The sequence below is a fragment of the Bos indicus x Bos taurus genome, chromosome 4, assembly GCF_003369695.1.
Source record: "Bos indicus x Bos taurus breed Angus x Brahman F1 hybrid chromosome 4, Bos_hybrid_MaternalHap_v2.0, whole genome shotgun sequence".
NCBI classification, from domain to species: domain Eukaryota; kingdom Metazoa; phylum Chordata; class Mammalia; order Artiodactyla; family Bovidae; genus Bos; species Bos indicus x Bos taurus.
The window spans coordinates 54,310,922-54,327,508 of record NC_040079.1 but is presented as its reverse complement, the minus strand read 5'-3'; the positions used below and the strand labels follow the sequence as shown (position 1 = coordinate 54,327,508).

Sequence of the window (16,587 nt, the reverse complement as noted above, 5' to 3'; positions counted from 1 at the left end):
TCCATGTTGAATCATGTATCCATATTTCATTCCTTTTTGTTATTGGTTGTATGGATATATCACCTTTTATTTATCCATTTAATAATTGATGGACAGTTGGGTTTCCATCTTTTGGTAGTTATGAGCCGGGCTGCTATGAATATTCATGTATAAGTTTTGTACAGGCATGAGTTTTTCATTCTTTTGCCTATATGCCAAGTCACATGGTAACTAAATCTTGGACTTTTCCAGGAACTGCCAGACTTTTTGCCAAAGCAATTGTACCATTTTACATTTCCACCAACAAAGCATGAGAGTTCCAATATCTCCACATCCTTGTGAATACTTGTTTTTTTTTTTTTTTTCATTTTAGCCACTCTACTGGGTGTAAAATGCTCTCATTATGATTTTGATTTGCATTTTCCCAATGACTGATGACATTGAGCATCTTTTCATGTGCTTGTTGTCCATTTTTATATATCATTTATGTTCATTTTAAATATAAGACATGACAGAAATTTATGAATATATCATGATCTCATGATATTTCAAGAAAGCAGAGGAGAAAAATATTTTAGGAAACATACAAAAATGTCAGTAGTGATTGTCTTTGGGTAATGAGATTATGACTGATATTTTAATTTAATGACTTTTATTTTGGATATGGACCATTTTTTAAGGTCTTTACTGAATTTGTTATAATACTGCTTCTGTTTCATGTTTTGGTTTTTGGCTGTGAGGCATGTGGGATCTTTGCTCCCCAACCAAGAATCCAACCTGCACCCCTGCATTGGAAGGCAAAGTGTTAACCACTGGACTGCCAGGGAAGTGCCCACTGGCTGATTTTTATTTTCTTTTAAAATCCCTTCTATATCTCCCAAATGCCCTGCAATGAGGATGAACTACTTTTCTGATTTGAAACTAAAGGGAAAAAAAGCATGTTGCATTACTTCAGGGGCAGCACTTGGGCAGAGGACTTGGGAGGAAGAAGCAGGCTGGGGACACAGGAGGGCAAGCAATGGAGAAGACATAAGAGAAAAACCTAGAACCGAGGAACCTCCACCCTAGAGAAAAGTAGAGAGAGAGATTCGAGCATTTTCCAGAAGGACAACCTAAAAGGCTAACAGGCACAAGCAGAGAAGAGATGCTCGCTCATTAGTTATCAGAGGAATGTGGATTTAAACAACAAGGAGACGTCACCGTACACCCATTTGACTTGCAAACATTGAAAAGCTGGGTAATGCCAAGTGTTGGTGGAGCTGCTGGTGGGAGTGGAGATCTCGCTGGCAGTTCTGGAGTGCAATCTGGAACCACTCTGTCGTGTTAAGAAAAGGCATATCGGCTGAATTGGCACAGCTTTCACTCCCCGGAATGTGTCCCGATGAAAGGCTCCCCGGCCTGGGGACAAGAGGGCACGGGAACAGTCACCTAGAGGCAGGGGGAGACGGGATGGTCACATATGGCTGGTGACACCAGGTGGCACCATAAGGCAGTCAAAACAAGCCACCAGATGGGCACACGGCAACATGGGTGGCTCTCTTGAAAGTACTGTGCTGAGAGGAAAAACATTAGAAGCAGGATGAGGCATATAATCGACAGCATTTATGTAAATTAAAAGTACAGAGACACACAACACTACGTGTTTTGCAAGAACACAGAAACAAGTATCCGCATTCAACACATTGGAATGTTTGCCTGTAGAAGAGGGGAATGGAAGTAGAGACAAAAGAGAATACATATTTTTTAATGAATTAAACAAGAGGATTCCTGCACAGACCTGTGATGGGGATGTGACAAGAACTGAGATGTGATAAACGCATGCCAGCATCATGGTCCAAACAAAGCTTACAGATCCCTCCCCCACAGAGGTGGATGGGGTCACTCTAACGTGTACCTATTCATTTACAAGTTTATTGGCTCCTCTGGCCTTGGGCTATGGCCCAGATTCTAGGAGGAGGGACATGAGAAGAACAGCAGCGGACACAAAAGGACCTGGGAAAGAGAGTCAGGAATGAGACAGGAAAGAAGTGCTGGGAGGAAGCATGAGAGTTCCCATGGGACGCTGTGGAGGGTGGTAGACCCATGTAGCTGCCCAAGTTCAGGTGTGGGCTCCAGTCACAGGCTGTGACCAGATTAACATGCAGATGTCAGCACCTTCACTCTCAAGTGTGAAGGCGTCGTCCACTTGATATGAGTCACCCGGGCTGGCAGAAGTTCAGGATCGTGGCCGTGCCATCTCCGCGAGATCTCAGTCCTCACCTCCAAGAACAAGAGGGAGGGCGTTAGGAAGGTCCCACTGTCACTTCTTTATTCAGCCCCAGTGGGGTTGAGGGTGCCGGGGAGGCCATGCAGGAGAAACTGAGACAGGGGTTTCCTGCAGCAGGAGAAGCTACGGTTGGCCACAGCCACAGCTAAGTACTACCTCTAGAGGATACTACTTCCTCCTTCCTGCAAGTATTTCTGACCATTCCGTTTGGTTCCTTCTCTGTCTTTTAGTACTGCTTTTGTCTTGGACCACTTAAAGACAATTATGGGTGTTTTCTTGAGTTTCTGGCCAAAAAATAAGTACTCTGTCCTCTCCAAGTAGCCCAGGGCCCATGAGCCATTACAGGCAGGTATGGAAGTCCTGTGTTTGCTCCCAGATCCCAAATAAGTCTGCAGGAGACTCAGAGAGGCTACTGGAGGCAAAGAATGTCAGAAGAGAGGGAGCCAAGAAGAGACAGAAGTGTCAGGTAAGGGGTAGCAATGCTCCACAGCTGGAGCCTGGCAGGTCTGTGTACCCAGGTCTCCAGCAGAACAGCTGCTGCTGCTGCTGCTGCTGCTAAGTCACTTCAGTCGTGTCTGACTCTTAGCGACCCCATGGACTGCAGCCCACCAGGCTCCTCCATCCATGGGATTTTCCAGGCAAGAGTATTGGAGTGGGGTGCCAGTGCCTTCTCTAGCAGAACAGCTGATAAGCTGGTAAGTCACTTCAGTCGTGTCTGACTCTGTGCGACCCCAGAGACGGCAGCCCACCAGGCTCCCCCATCCCTGGGATTCTCCAGGCAAGAACACTGGAGTGGGTTGCCATTTCCTTCTCCAATGCTGGGACAGAGTTAAATTCTCACACTACTGCCCGATAGCAAGTCTGTCCTAAGGGGAAAATACGAAGTGTCTTCTGGGTTGGATGTTATAATTTACTCCTCTCTGCCATCTCTCCATGATTCTACAAGTGCACTGGCACCATCTATTCTGTCTATAGGGACTTTACTGGTGGCTCAGACAGTAAAGAATCTGCCTGCATGGAGAGAGTAACATGGAAACTTACAATACCGTATGTAAAATAGGTAGCCAATGGGAATTTGCTGTATGACTCAGGGAACTCAAACAGGGGCTCTGTGACAACCTAGAAGGTGGGATGGGGAGGGAGATGGGAGGGACTTTCAGGAGGGAGGCCTGATGGGTGTACCTATGGCTGATTCTTGCTGATGTCTGACAGAAAAAAACAAAATTCTGTAAAGCAATTATCCTTCAATCAAAAAAATAATAATAAAGTGGCAAAAAACAGCCAAAAAAAAAATCTACCTGCAATTCAGGATACTTGGGTTTGATCCCTATGTCAGAAAGATCCTCTGGAGAAGGGAATGGCAACACATTCCAGTATTCTTGCCTAGAAATTCCCATGGACAAAGGAATCCCAAGGGAAAGAGTCAGACATGACTGGGCAGGACAGGGACATTCTGTCTGTTCACGTGTGTGTTCACCTTTTTGGTTTGTTCTTTTTGCGTATCTCTTCCAGGTGCTCTCTCTCAGCACCCCTGCCTCTGCTCTCCATCATCTTCCCTGTCTTTTGCCTGAATCTATTTTCCTAGACTTTGTGTGTCTACCTTAGACTTTATTGTTTCCTCTGTGTCTTCTCTCTGTCTCTCTAGGATCTGACTTACTCCTTCCCGTAACTCTCTCTGATGTTCAATTTTAGGAATACAGAATGGAAGGACCCCTTTTAGCCCCCACCCCAGCCCCTACATCCCTCTTCTAATCCCTGAGAGGCCTTTTCTACCTCATGATGAATGGATAGTAAGCTTGGCCAAGACCAGAGGAAGGATGGATAAAAGATGTTCACAGGAAGTATTCAGGTTAAGCTTGATCCAGAAACTCAGGACAGATTTCCACAAAGGATTGCAGGACTCAAGTTATGGCCTGAGGTGGGGTTTACAGGGGCTGGACAGGAGAGAGGTAGGCTTAGGAGTGGTGGGAGGAAAGGCTTAAAGAATAAGGGTAGTCTGAGTCACATACCTCTTGGTTGAGGAAGCAGTACAGGATAGCAACAATGAAGCCCTGTGAGGTCAAAGAGAAAGGACCCCATCACCCTGGCCTGGCCTTGGATGTCTGTAGTCTTCCTACTACCTTTTCCCCCACCCCCAACAGGCTGTGACCTGGGCCAGGTCTTTGGAAAAATGCAAAGTAGACATATTCATCACATTACTATGTGCCAGGCATATTGTCATATGTAATTGCCGTAGCAAGCATTCCAAAGCTTTATCACTGGCCTGATGGCCCGTTTCTCTGATTTTATTTATTTCTGCATCCCCCAGTATTGAGCACAGAGCCTGGCACATAATAGGTGCTCAGTAAATGCTGAATTTGTGAGATGGTTAGATGGCATCACCAACTTAATGGTCATGAGTTTGAGCAAGCTCCAGGAGTTGGTGATGGACAGGGAGGCCTGGCATGCTGCAGTCCATGGGGTCGCAAAGAGTCGGACATGACTGAGCAACTAAACAACAACAAAATGTTGAATAGAGTGGACGGATGGATATACGGATGGATGGGTAGATAGATACAGGGATAGTTGAATGAATAAAGATATAGATGGATATAAAATAACAAACAGATGGACAGTTGAATAGATGAATGAGTATCTGGAAGGAAGAATAACTGGTCTAGTCACCCTCACCTGCCATGAAATCAACCACCCCTGTGGACAGCAGCACCCCCCGCTCCTACACAAAGACTCAGAGGGAAGGAGAGAGTACTGTGGGGACCCTCACCTGGAAAGAGCCCAGTCCCAGTTCTAGGGGGAGGCGGATGTCCAGGCCAGCACTGTCAGGCAGGAAGTTGAAAATGACATAGTGGATTCCAAACAGAGGAATGAGGAGAAGCGTTGACTTAGAGAGACGCCTGCAGAAGAAGACAAGGCCTGGATTCTGCTGTTCCCTCTCTCAAATGCTCTGGTCTCAACTTATCCCAGTCAAGTGTATGTATCTTTCAAAGTCTAATTCAAGGACACCTCTTCCAGAAAGTCCTCCCAGATTGTACTCTAACCCCATGATTCATTTAGAAAGGATCTCCTTCCGCAGGCTCCCATAGAAATTGATCTCCACACTCATCACCCACAATGTGGGTTGCTAACTGGCTATTTGGGACCCCCATCCTTCCTATATTGTGTTTCACTGGAGGGCAGGGACCAGAACTATTCTCTCTCTGGGAACCTGGGGAGAAGCACAGGACCAAGATGATGGATGCCTAATCATGAATAAAAAAGAACCATCTGACTCCTGCACCAGTTATGTCCCCAGAATTTCCTGAAACACATATACACACCCCCACATGCACACTCACAAACACACACACCTTACCAGTACTGAGGCTGGGTGTGGAGGCTGCCCTGAGTTGGCTCCAGTTTCCTCAGCAGGATACGGATAATATTGAGAAAAAGCCCAAAGTTCACCTGGAAATGGAGGTGCAGGCAAGTGGCAGGAGTGACCCAAATGGCCTGGGGTAGGACCTCTTTGGGGACTAGAAACCTCAGGTCTTTGAGGTCCAGGATGAGCAGGTCATTGCTCGAGACCTTGCCACCTGGAGACTGGGAGGTCCAACATGGTGCTCAGGGGATCCTGGGCTCAGGGTCCCCCTCCTCCAGTCCCAGGCCAAAAGTGGGAGGTCATACCTTTCATCCTGCTTCCAGCACCTCTCAGGCTCTTCTAAAAAGCATGTGGCCTTCACTTTGCACAATTACAAAATCAACAAAGATGTGTGCATTCACCTAGGCCATGCAAACCAGTCCTGGCTGCCTTGCCTTGAATGTGGGCAAGGTAGGGGTTTCAGCTGCTGCTCCTTCTACGCCCCGAGCCAGGCCTCACTGCAATGGTAGGTGATCTGCAACCAGGCCACCAGACTCATCAAAATTCTGAGTTAGAAGAAGCCAGAGCTCTGATTTTTCCAATGGGCTATTCATGGGCTTCCCTTGTGGCTCAGCTGGTAAAGAATCCACCTGCAATGCGGGAGACCTGGATTTGATCCCTGGGTTGGGAAGATCCCCTGGAGAAGGGAAAGGCTACCTACTCCAGTATTCTGGCATGGAGAATTCAATGGACTGTATAGTCCATGGGGTCACAAAGAGTCGGACACGACTGAGTGACTTTCACCATTGAGGTCCAGAGAGGGCCTCACAGAGCACCTGTTGGGGAGTCAGGCTCGAACCCAGGGTATCCTGACTCCCAGCCTGGAGTCATGTTTCCTGCTGTGTATGGCTGCTCGGTGGGCCCAGGGAGATCGGCTGAATAATGCAGAGGACACTGGCCTCAGGCACTGACCCCAACAGAGAGGACGATGGGTCCTTTGATGATCCACCAGTAGGGGGAGCTGTCGTCCAGGTCCCAGCACCTGAAGAGAGGGCAGGCCTGGACTGATGGCGGGGTGGCGGGGGAACAGAGCGCAGTTGCTGAGAAGCCCTTTTCTGGGGTACCCCTGCTCCTCTCTCCTTTCTTCCCTCTACCTACAGCTCTAGGCTCCTCCCTCTAGAATTCGATCCTTATAGCCTCACCTTACCCCAAACAAGCCTTATCTTCTCGAGACATTTAGGCCCTTTCCAAAGGGACACCCTAATTCAAGAGGGGCTCACCCTTTCCTTTCACCAAGGTGGATGAGTTTCTCAAAAATCAGTCATGTTTGCTATTTTCTGTGGCCCCAACACTTCCCCTATTCTGGAAGGTCCCTTCTTACAGCCCCTATCCCCTGAGATCCCGAAACCCGAGACCCTGTGCCCCCTTCCTGCCCAGGCTCAAGCCTCTTCTGTGTTATCCATGGACTGTGCCTCCTACCCCTCCCCACCCCCACCCAACCCTGGGAGTTCCTGAAGTCAGGACCAGGGACCTCCCCTTTCTCATCCCAGCTTGGAGGACAGCCTCATCAGGACCCAGTACAGGTGTGATGAAGGGATAGCCCAAACTCACGCAACGTCTTCGAAGGCCAACTTGCAACCCACCCACATGCCGGTAAAGATCAGAGGAAGCCCTGTGGGGGTACAGAAAAGACATGAGTAAGGGTCTGCATCCTGTGCCCACCTCCCACCACCACTACCAGCATCACACAGGGCACTGTGAAGGCAGGACCCTGTGAGAGCCCAGGGGCAGGGGACCTGGTCCTGATCTCAACACTCGCTGTACGACTACAGCCATCCTTCCCCTTTCTGGGCCTTGGAGTCATCATGAGTGAGCTGAAAGGATCTTTGTGTGAACTCCCTGGTCATCCCCAATCCTCCACCCACTCCACCCGCCCCCCACCATGGTGCCCAAACCAGCCCTCCGTGCTCACCCCAGGCAGCGAGAACCAGCCACCAGAAGACCCTCCTTGTGCTGGGCAATGTGGAGACTAAGAGGCAGGTCAGGTACACAGCTTCTGCCAGCAGCCAGCTGAAGTTGGTCATGGTAGCGAAATGGGAAATGGCCACAGAAACCTTACACAGGACCTGTGGGCCAGGGGCCTGGGCGCCTCAGAGCCAGGACACCCACTGGAGCCCCATCAAAGCTCCCCTACCCCCAGGTCTCTTCCACTTTGGGCTACCACCGAGGGGATGTGGTAGTATATATAATATGGTTGTGAAGAACACAGATTTGGGATCCAGAGAGCCTGGCTTCAAGTTTATCATCTGGGTAACCCCCCCACACCTTAACTTTTCACATATAAAATGAAAAACTTCCAACCCCTAACTCATGGTCTCATCATAAGGATTAAATGGAAACCCTGTATACAAATTGCTACTATTTTTACTGACACTATCTCGCCGTCCCTCCTGAGCTCAAGTCTCTCCCTAGAGCTGAGGCTATGGAACACCATTACTCTTGCAGAGCTCCATCCTGCGAAGACACATGCATGCACCCATGCATTCACTCATTCACTGAGTGACTCTGCTCATCGGTTGGGTGGCTTGACTCTGAGCTCAGAGGCGAGTGCTCTGAGTGCGTGGCCCCATTCCCAGCACTCAGCAGCTGGGTGGCCTCCCAAATATCCCTCATCTACAAACGGAACTAAAATGAAAATATACATAGGAAAGAAAATGAGACAATACATGTAAAGCATTTAGCATAATGCCTGGTACCTAAGCACTAAGTATATATACTATTATTGTTTCTTTCATTAAGGAATGAAGGTCATCTGTTGGCGTGTTCATTCATGTATCTATTCATTTCCGGTACAGTGTCAGAAAACCTAGTAAGAGCTGCCCACACTCAGCCCAACTTCTTTTATTTTTGGCCTCCTCTCATTCGTCCACCTCCCCACCCCCATGATGACTTCCCTGTTTCCTGGAGCGGCCCCAGCTTCTCCTGTCTGTGAGAGCTGCTTCACCCTGGTCCTCCCTGCTCTCTCCCTATCATTGCTGCCCGTTCCCCCCTCCCCAGAGCTCCAAAGCCACCTCCTCCCTGAAGCCCTCTCCTGTTCTCTCCCAGCTTTCAGCTCCCTCTACCTGATGGTCCTGTAATCTGGTACAATCTGTCCCCTTAGGCATCCTGGGTGCTTCTTGAAGAAGAGACCTGGCTTTGTCCAGCGCCTGATACACCCACACCCAGCAGAGACAGAGCCCAGAGGAAGTGTGAGATGGAAGCATGAGTGGAGTGAAGTGTGCTCTGGGCTGGGCTACGGGATGGGAATGAAACCAGAATACAGAACATGGAGCAGAGAGTGGAGTCAGGGAATGATGGGGCTAGGCACAGGAGGATTTAGGACTTGACCCCAAGGAGGGGCGGGAAGGCGGAGGGGGGCTTTCCAGCTCTGTCCTTGGCAAAGCCAGAGCCCCGGGGTCAGCCCACTGGACTGGACAGGCTGACGTCTCTAATCCAACCTCCTCGCCCACACCAGCACCCCCACCCATGACTGTTACAGTGGAGAAGCTGCAGTGGTCCGTGTTCTCCCGGTGAAAGAGGGTGGCGTCCTTCAGGAACACAGCTGCCGCCTTGAGGATAAAGGTGATGAACAGCTGGGTGTGGATGTAGTTCCTGGGGCAGTGGAGCCTCCTGGAGGGAGTGGAAGGGGTGAGGAAAACAGGAGGCAAGGAGGGAGAGCAGGCTTGGGGAGACTGAGCAAGGAGGGAGGTGAATCACATGGGCTTGGATTGGCTGTTATCAGATTGGATCCATTGCACTGAATGTAAGGCTTCAGCTTTAACTTGTAAGACAACCAGGCTCAGTGCAGGTGAGGGGAGGGAAAACATCAGTTCCCTGCCTTCAGGGAGCTCATTACATGGAGGACAGAGGCAGAAATGACAGGGGACCCCCACCCTCTGCCCCTGGATAATCAGAGACGAGGCTCATTCCCAGGAGACAACAGCTCAGGCCAGGCTGGAGAAAGCTTTAGGAGGGCAGCAACCAAAGGCTTGAAATAGTCAAGAAGGGCTTCACAGAGGAGATGAAATGACCACAGTAGCCCTGGGAACGTCTTTGACAACCAGGCGGAAGATCAGGTTTGGTGCTGTGGATGACGGGGAGGCAGGGAAGGTTCTGGAGCAGGGAATGGGGATGGCAAACCTGAGAGCAACCAGGATGATGATGGCCACTAGGAGGGCCGCGGCTGAGACGCTGTGGCCCATGGTGTAGATGATCCTTACCGCGGAGAAGTAGGATTTCTGGGGAGAGTGGAGGCAGAAGGAATCTCAGCAATGGGGCCTCTGAGGAAAGGGAGGCTTGACCATCAAGCAGGTGATGCTTTGAATTCTACCCCCAAACTGTCGGTGTGGTGTGAGGCTGGGGTGTCTGTGGGGACCAAGGCAAGCTCCCTTTGGAGTTTTCCCTTTGGAGTTTGTTTACAGCCTGTAAGCTAGCGAGGGAACAGGATGGGGGAGGGAAGCGGGGGTGGGGGGGAAGGATGAGGATCAAGATGCTTAACTCTAGCTGCTGCTGGGAGATGGGGGAAAGAAGCTGCCACAGAAACTGTGGGTCCCTGGGGAGTGACAAAGCTCAGGAGGAAATCGGGTTTGTTTATTGACATCCAGCTTGCTCATTAGCTTGGGAACACGACATCCGCAAATAAAGGGGAGAGCAGGAACAGCTTCAAGGCTAAGCTCTTTCCACAAACAAGTATTTGAATCAATCAACTCAGCCTGGATCCCGGAGATGGAGACAGAAGGTGTAGCCTTGCGGGGAGGGGATTGATCAGGGATCCAGCTCCCCTGAGGGATGCAGGCAATCACCCCTGACTGCCCCTCCCTGACTCAGTCTTTTTATCTGAAAGAATGTCAGACTCATGCTCTGCCTTCAGGGCTGGAGGGAGAGAGCTATGGGGTTATGGGAATGGAAGCAATTTGCCAAGGCACTGCTCAGTTTGGAAGCATGGAGTGTGCTGCTGGGGTAGGAGTCACTTCCATCATTGGGTTTCCCTCGCTGTCCCACAGCCATGCACACCACTCCACAGACTGAGGATCAGAGAGGGCAGGGAGCTTTTGCAGTGGTCCTTGCCCAGAACAACTCAGAGCCTTTGTTTCCCGCAACCACCCCCAGCTCCCAGTCCTGGAGCTGGGGCACAGAGAGGGTGTCGAGGAGACACTGGCCAGGTAACACTGCCCACCCTGCCTTCTGCTTCCCTCTTCCTCCTAGCAGCGTAGCCCACCTGTCACTCTGGAGCAAGTTGCTCTCTACTAATTCTCACTCCCTCTCTTCCAGCCATCTTCCAGAAGTGTGCTGTCATTCACATTCCGACCCGCCAACTTCAACGGAAGTGGCAGCCCCTACCATCGTGCAGTCTACCGGCCACACAAACATCTGTGACGAGCCTCTCACCTCCTCAGTCAGCAGCTCCAGGGGCACAGGGCAGGCCTCGGGATAAGGCGGGAAGGGCTCCGACCAGCCTGCAATGGTGCAGTCCCTCTTCACAGCCCCTAGGAGGCAAGCGGAGCCGGGGAAGCTGAGATGTGATCAGGACGACTTCCCCTTCTCCCCAGGAAGGTGGGGGAGCAGGGAGTGACCCTGGTCGAGTCTGCACAGGCAGCTCATCTCTGCAGCAGAGAGAGGGGAGCCTTTTCTCCAGAGGCCTGGTGTCCTGCCTGCTTGGGTCACCTTCTGGGACCTTCCTTTCTGGCCTCAGACTCACCTTCTGTTAATTGAGAGAACAGTTTCCTTGGAGCAGAGTAGAGAACTGGGTCCCCAGCATCCTAAAGAAAGGAGGCCCTCTCTGCCACCGGAGGAACCATCCACCGCAGACACCCAGGCCAGGGAGGTGAGGCAGAGCATGGCTGCCCTTCCACTCTCCCCGACAAAGCAACCGTTAGCACCTTATGGGGAGATTGATTCTGCCTCTCCACCCCCATGGCCAGTGCTCCTGCTCACACCTCCTGCTCACACCTCCCGCTCACACCCAGAGAACAAGTGCTCAGTACCTGACCCCAAGCACAGCACTCCCAGGCCCAACCGCACCCTCTGTGCAGCTAGGGCTCTTGTTCTCCCCAGGTCACAGGAGGTCAGGAAGCTGAGGCTCAGGGAGGGTAACTGACTCATCCAAGTTCATAACTAAAGACAAGTAGGAGTAAGGCAGTGCTCAATCCAGGTCTGCCTGACTCCAAAGCCAGGACGTGGCCACCGCATTCTACCACCGCCCGAGGAAACCACCTCACCTCGGCTCTTCCCCCCATCTCCACCGCCAGCACCCCTCACCTGGCTCCGAGCTGAAGTGAGAGAAGAAAGCCGGGCAGGGGAGGCTCACCCACTCGCCGGAGCCCGCCGTTGGCCAGCACAGCAGCCCGTCCCAGATCCTAGGGCAGCCTAGACAGCGAAGTGGGAGCAGGAAGGACTCAGCCCAGGGGACAGGCTTGTCCACCATCCTGAGCGGTGCAACTGAAGGAGATGGAGAAACCCACGATGAGCCACCTCCTCCCTCCCCAGCCCCGTACCCAAGGTGGAGTTAGGCATCCTTTCGGCAGCTTGTAGACATGCTTGCTCATCCTCTTGCAGCTGAGTGATGACATCACATTCTGGGTGCACGTGGCCCAGGACCTGTGCAGCAGAGGATGAATGACATGAGCCAAGCCAGTGTGTGCTTCTTCTAGGTTGGCTGGTCAAGTGATCTGAGGACAGAGGTAAAGCCTGATTCGTTTCCACAGCTGGGCTCTTAGTTAGGTACAGGGACCAGGTTCATCAAAGAAACGCAATGGCTATTTGGATGAAAGGCAGGCAAGCAGGGAGGGAGGGATAATAAATGGAGATTTGGACAAAGGCTTCCCCTTTTCAATTCGTGGAAGTCAGTTCTGAGACACATTAAGTAAAAGTCTTCAGAAGATGGCATGGGGATGGTCAACTCAACAATGCAGCCGTGTAGTGGCTTTTTTTTCTTGCCATGAGTGAGGTGAAGGAGCAAATGAATGTCTTCATGGATGAATGAATGAATGGGTAACTGTGTGGCCCGCTGGTAGAATGAGTGAATATACATACAGAATATAGATAGATGGACTTCTCAGGTGGCGCTAGTGATAAAGAACCCTCCTGCCAATGCAGGAGATGTTAGAGATATGGGTTAGATCACTGGATCAGGAAGATCCCCTGGAGAAGGGCATGGCAATCCACTTTGATATCCTTGCCTGGAGAATCCCATTGACAGAGGAGCCTGGTGGGCTACAGCCCAAGGGGTTGCAAAGAGTCTGACTGAAGCGACTTAGCACACATAGACAGATGGATGACTGGACACATGGATGCATGGTGGATGGGTGGATGGATAGGGGGATAGGATGCACATAGAGATGGATGGGTAATGGACGATAGATGGAGGGATACCTGCCTTGACGTGCAGCCCAACAATCAGATCATTCACAGGGAATGATCTCTGTGATCAGCTAGGAAACAAGCTGCTTTTCTGGAAACCCTCTAGCAGTAGTTCTGAAAGTGTGCCTCTAACTAAGCCAGAGATCAACTGCAATGAGCCAAGAATACGCCGAGATCTATGGCTGGATCTAGGACTTCACATTTTAACAAGTTTTCCAGGGAGCTGGAGTCAAAGGCAGGAATTCTTAACACCTCTCCCTCCCACTCCCCCAGACTGGAGAAAAGCTGACCATCCAACAGGGCACAGCCCCAAACAGACACATGAGAAGGAACTCAGCTTTACAAGACACGCTCCTTACACTGTGAACATGGATCCACATCCCAAGTTTGAATCCAACATATACATCAAATTCAATCAGTGTAGATTTCTGTCCCCAAGGATTTACCAGGGAAGAGTGTGGAGAAGGCAATGGCACCCCACCCCAGTATTCTTGCCTAGAAAATCCCATGGATGGAGGAGCCTGGTGGGCTGCAGTCCATGGGGTCGTGAAGAGTCAGACACAACTGAGCGACTTCACTTTCATGTTTCACTTTCATGCATTGGAGAAGGAAATGGCAACCCACTCCAGTGTTCTTGCCTGGAGAATCCCAGGGACGGTGGAGCCTGGTGGGCTGCCATCTGTGGGGTCGCACGGAGTTGGACATGACTGAAGCGACTTAGCAGCAGCAGTGTGGTGAGGAAGAGAGTTAACACCTGGTCCTGATATATCTAATACAAACTGAGCAGGGGCCGGGCAAGCACTACTGGAGGGTGGCCCTTCTCGCAAGGACTGAGGAGGTGGCATTTGAGCTGAACGTTTGAAGAGAAAGGAGCATATTTTTAGAACGTGCCCAGACAAGAGAGTGGGCAGATGTACCTGAGTTGTGTGAGGGGAGAGCCCTGCCCATGGCCATCCTCACATCCACATGTGCACACACAAGCCCCAAGTGTCTGGCACAGAGTCCATGTCAGCAGGTGGTTCATTAACTCCTAGTGTCCTTTGACAGAAACCCAGGCACGGCAAAAGCATAGTGGGTATGAGACAGTGGCTGGGGTCAGAGACGTCAAACGCTAGAATGGGGGCAGTCGACAGTAGGTGACCACATGGAAGGGACCCAAAGGCCAGAGGGCTAGGAGAGGACCTGGAGACGCTGACCAGTAAGGAGGGTCACCCCCATCAGACCCGCCCCTGCAGGGGAGGACACCCCTGTCCTGACCGGCTCACCCCAGTCCCCCAAAGCCAGCTTGGGCTCAGCTCTGCCACCTCCTGCCTGGGCCCTGGGACCTCACCATGCAGATTCCACCTGCAGCCCGGGCTCTGGATCTCCAATCTGGGAGCACTTCTTGGCTTCTTCCCAGGACTCAGTGAGCCTAGTGCCACTTCAGAGGAGAACCCCAGTCTTACCTCCCCCATACATCCACAACAGCAGTGGGGTAGATGGACAGGGCGGGGCCTGATATGGGACCATGGGCTCCATCTGCCCTCCTCCCCTCCACATCTACAATCCCATCCTTTCCTGAGACGCCTTCTCAGGGCCTGACTATTGGACCACCGAGGCCAAAGGAACTAGGGCCCCTGGTGGGAAGCCTCCCACCAAAAGGAGAAATAGACAGCCACCACACTTCCCAAGGGAAGAAAAATTCAGGGAAGCTCAACTCATGACTCAGGTGTGTGGTCACGAGTGGAAACTGCCAGGGATGAGAAGACGTGGATCATTCCAAGACTTATCCCAATATTCTGGTTGGATCCCCAACTACTCACCTTGGGATCAGGGATCATCTAGCCTGTGTCCAGGACCCCACTCCTCCTGAGGGGAGACTGTTGTCCTGTATGCCTTGGCCTGGCTGACCATGGCTATAGCTGACCTGGGCTCTGTGCAGGACAGAGCCCACACCAGGAGACTGGGGTTTAGTGCTAACCCTGACCCTGGCACCAGTGACTGAGTGACCCCCACAGGATCTCAGTCCCCCTTCTAGAATAATGCATTTCCTGTGGGGTGCACACAGATGAGAAGGAGGAGGCCCCACTCTGTGCAGTGCGGGGTGGGCAGTAGAAGTCACCCATGATGCACTGCAGGCCCAGCCTCCAACAAGTCAGATCCTTCTCCAGGCACAATAGCTCAGCGGGGCAGATGTTATTTTCTTCTTTTACAAAAGAGACAAGTGAGGCTCAGGAAGGGACTTACCTAGGTCACATGGCAAATCCACAGCACCAGTATCAAAGCCCAAAGGCCGTGTGCAAAGAGCAGGTGCAGCCCCGGCCACACATACACACTCACACACACACACACACTCACACACATGCACACACTGTCAAACACACACACACTCACACACAAGCCAGTGGAGGAAGAGGGCAACCTCAGTCCCGTGAGCTCGCAGGAGACCCTGGGAGCTGCAGCTTCCAATCTGGGACTGTGTCTCCCATCCTGGTCCCCAAGTCACTGTCACTTGTACTAACTCTGAGAAAGTACACCCCTCCTGGCAGCCCGCTCCCCAGCCTTCTGGGCCTCGGGACTGTACCTGATTGTGGAAAGCTGCTCAGGGCCCAGGGTGTGCCCTTCGAAGGAGAGGCTCCCAGAAGCTGGAGGGGGGAGCAACTTCTCACTTACTACCCAGACAAACTCAATCCCTGGCCACACCCTCTTCAAAGGAAGCAACTCAATCAAGTGGCTCCGGGGATCGTGGGGACTGGGAGGGCTCTGCAAGCTTGTCGGAGGAGGAGGTGTGGAGAAGACTCAGGGTATGAAAGGGAGGCAGAGGTACTGTTTGAGGTACTGTTTAGAGTATTGTGGCCCCGAGGATGCAGACAGGCCCTCAGGGATGCAATGGGCACGCGAACTCAGTTCAACTCCAGGAAGGACATTTTGCTGTCAGAACTCCCCAGGGATGAGCAGGCTGCCTGGGAAGGGAGGGGGAGGAGAGGTGGGGACCGCAGGTGTCAGGAGTTCTCCAAGCCAGGCCACCAGACTGCTTGGTAGAGAGACTCCTGCGCCGGGGAAGGGTAGTGGATCCCAGTATGGCCCAGTGGCTCCCAGATCTCAAGCTCAGTGGGAGGGGCAGGAGGGTCTGAGCTGGCTACTCACGATCGGCAAGGGGCCCAGCAAGCAGAGGACGCAGGCACCCCACACCCTGCTGTCCATGGTGGGAGCTCGGCGACAGCTGCCTGGGTCAGCCTCGGTGACCCTGCGTTCCTTCCACTGTCCCCTGTTGTCACCGCTGCCAGCACACCCTCTGCTTCTCCTTCCCAGGTGGCTGTTTGCATAGACAGGAGCTAGTGAAGGGGACAGAACCCACTGAATATTCACCAGGATTTCAGAACACCATGCCCAGCTCCGCCACAGCCTCAGGGTAGAACTCTGCATTCCTGGCGGGAAGGGCTTGACTTCGTCTGTAAGTCTGCCCATGTCTGTCCTAACATTACCAAGGTCACAGACAAATGGCAGCTGCAGGACACCTCTTGCCCCAGTAGGTCACTATTCTTTATATAATTTTCTTCTCTGAGCCCAGCCCTCTGAGGCCCCCCAAATGAAGGAGACTCAGCAAAGAAGGCCTGAGTCCACACTC

The 16,587-nt window shown here is 51.9% G+C and overlaps 1 protein-coding gene across 8 annotated transcripts; it reads right to left on the bottom strand.

Annotated features, from left to right (window-relative positions):
• Positions 1 to 897: 897 nt before the first annotated feature.
• GHRHR (growth hormone releasing hormone receptor) lies at positions 898 to 16,287 on the bottom strand. Of its 8 annotated transcripts, none has more exons than XM_027539465.1 (14): positions 16,107 to 16,286; positions 12,116 to 12,218; positions 11,880 to 11,987; positions 11,010 to 11,107; positions 9,762 to 9,859; positions 9,119 to 9,251; positions 7,555 to 7,708; positions 7,194 to 7,254; positions 6,555 to 6,624; positions 5,598 to 5,689; positions 5,010 to 5,139; positions 4,255 to 4,296; positions 2,134 to 2,238; positions 898 to 1,294 (listed from the first exon to the last, which is right to left on the bottom strand). In XM_027539465.1, exons 1-14 carry the CDS (start codon positions 16,161 to 16,163, stop codon positions 1,142 to 1,144), a joined length of 1,404 nt encoding a protein of 467 aa, XP_027395266.1. In that variant the 5' UTR covers positions 16,164 to 16,286; the 3' UTR covers positions 898 to 1,141. The 8 variants fall into 8 exon arrangements, with proteins under 8 accessions (XP_027395266.1, XP_027395270.1, XP_027395271.1 ...); XM_027539469.1 differs by having other exon boundaries at positions 12,116 to 12,289; positions 16,107 to 16,285; XM_027539470.1 differs by lacking the exon at positions 16,107 to 16,286 and adding an exon at positions 15,544 to 16,059.
• Positions 16,288 to 16,587: the final 300 nt, after the last annotated feature.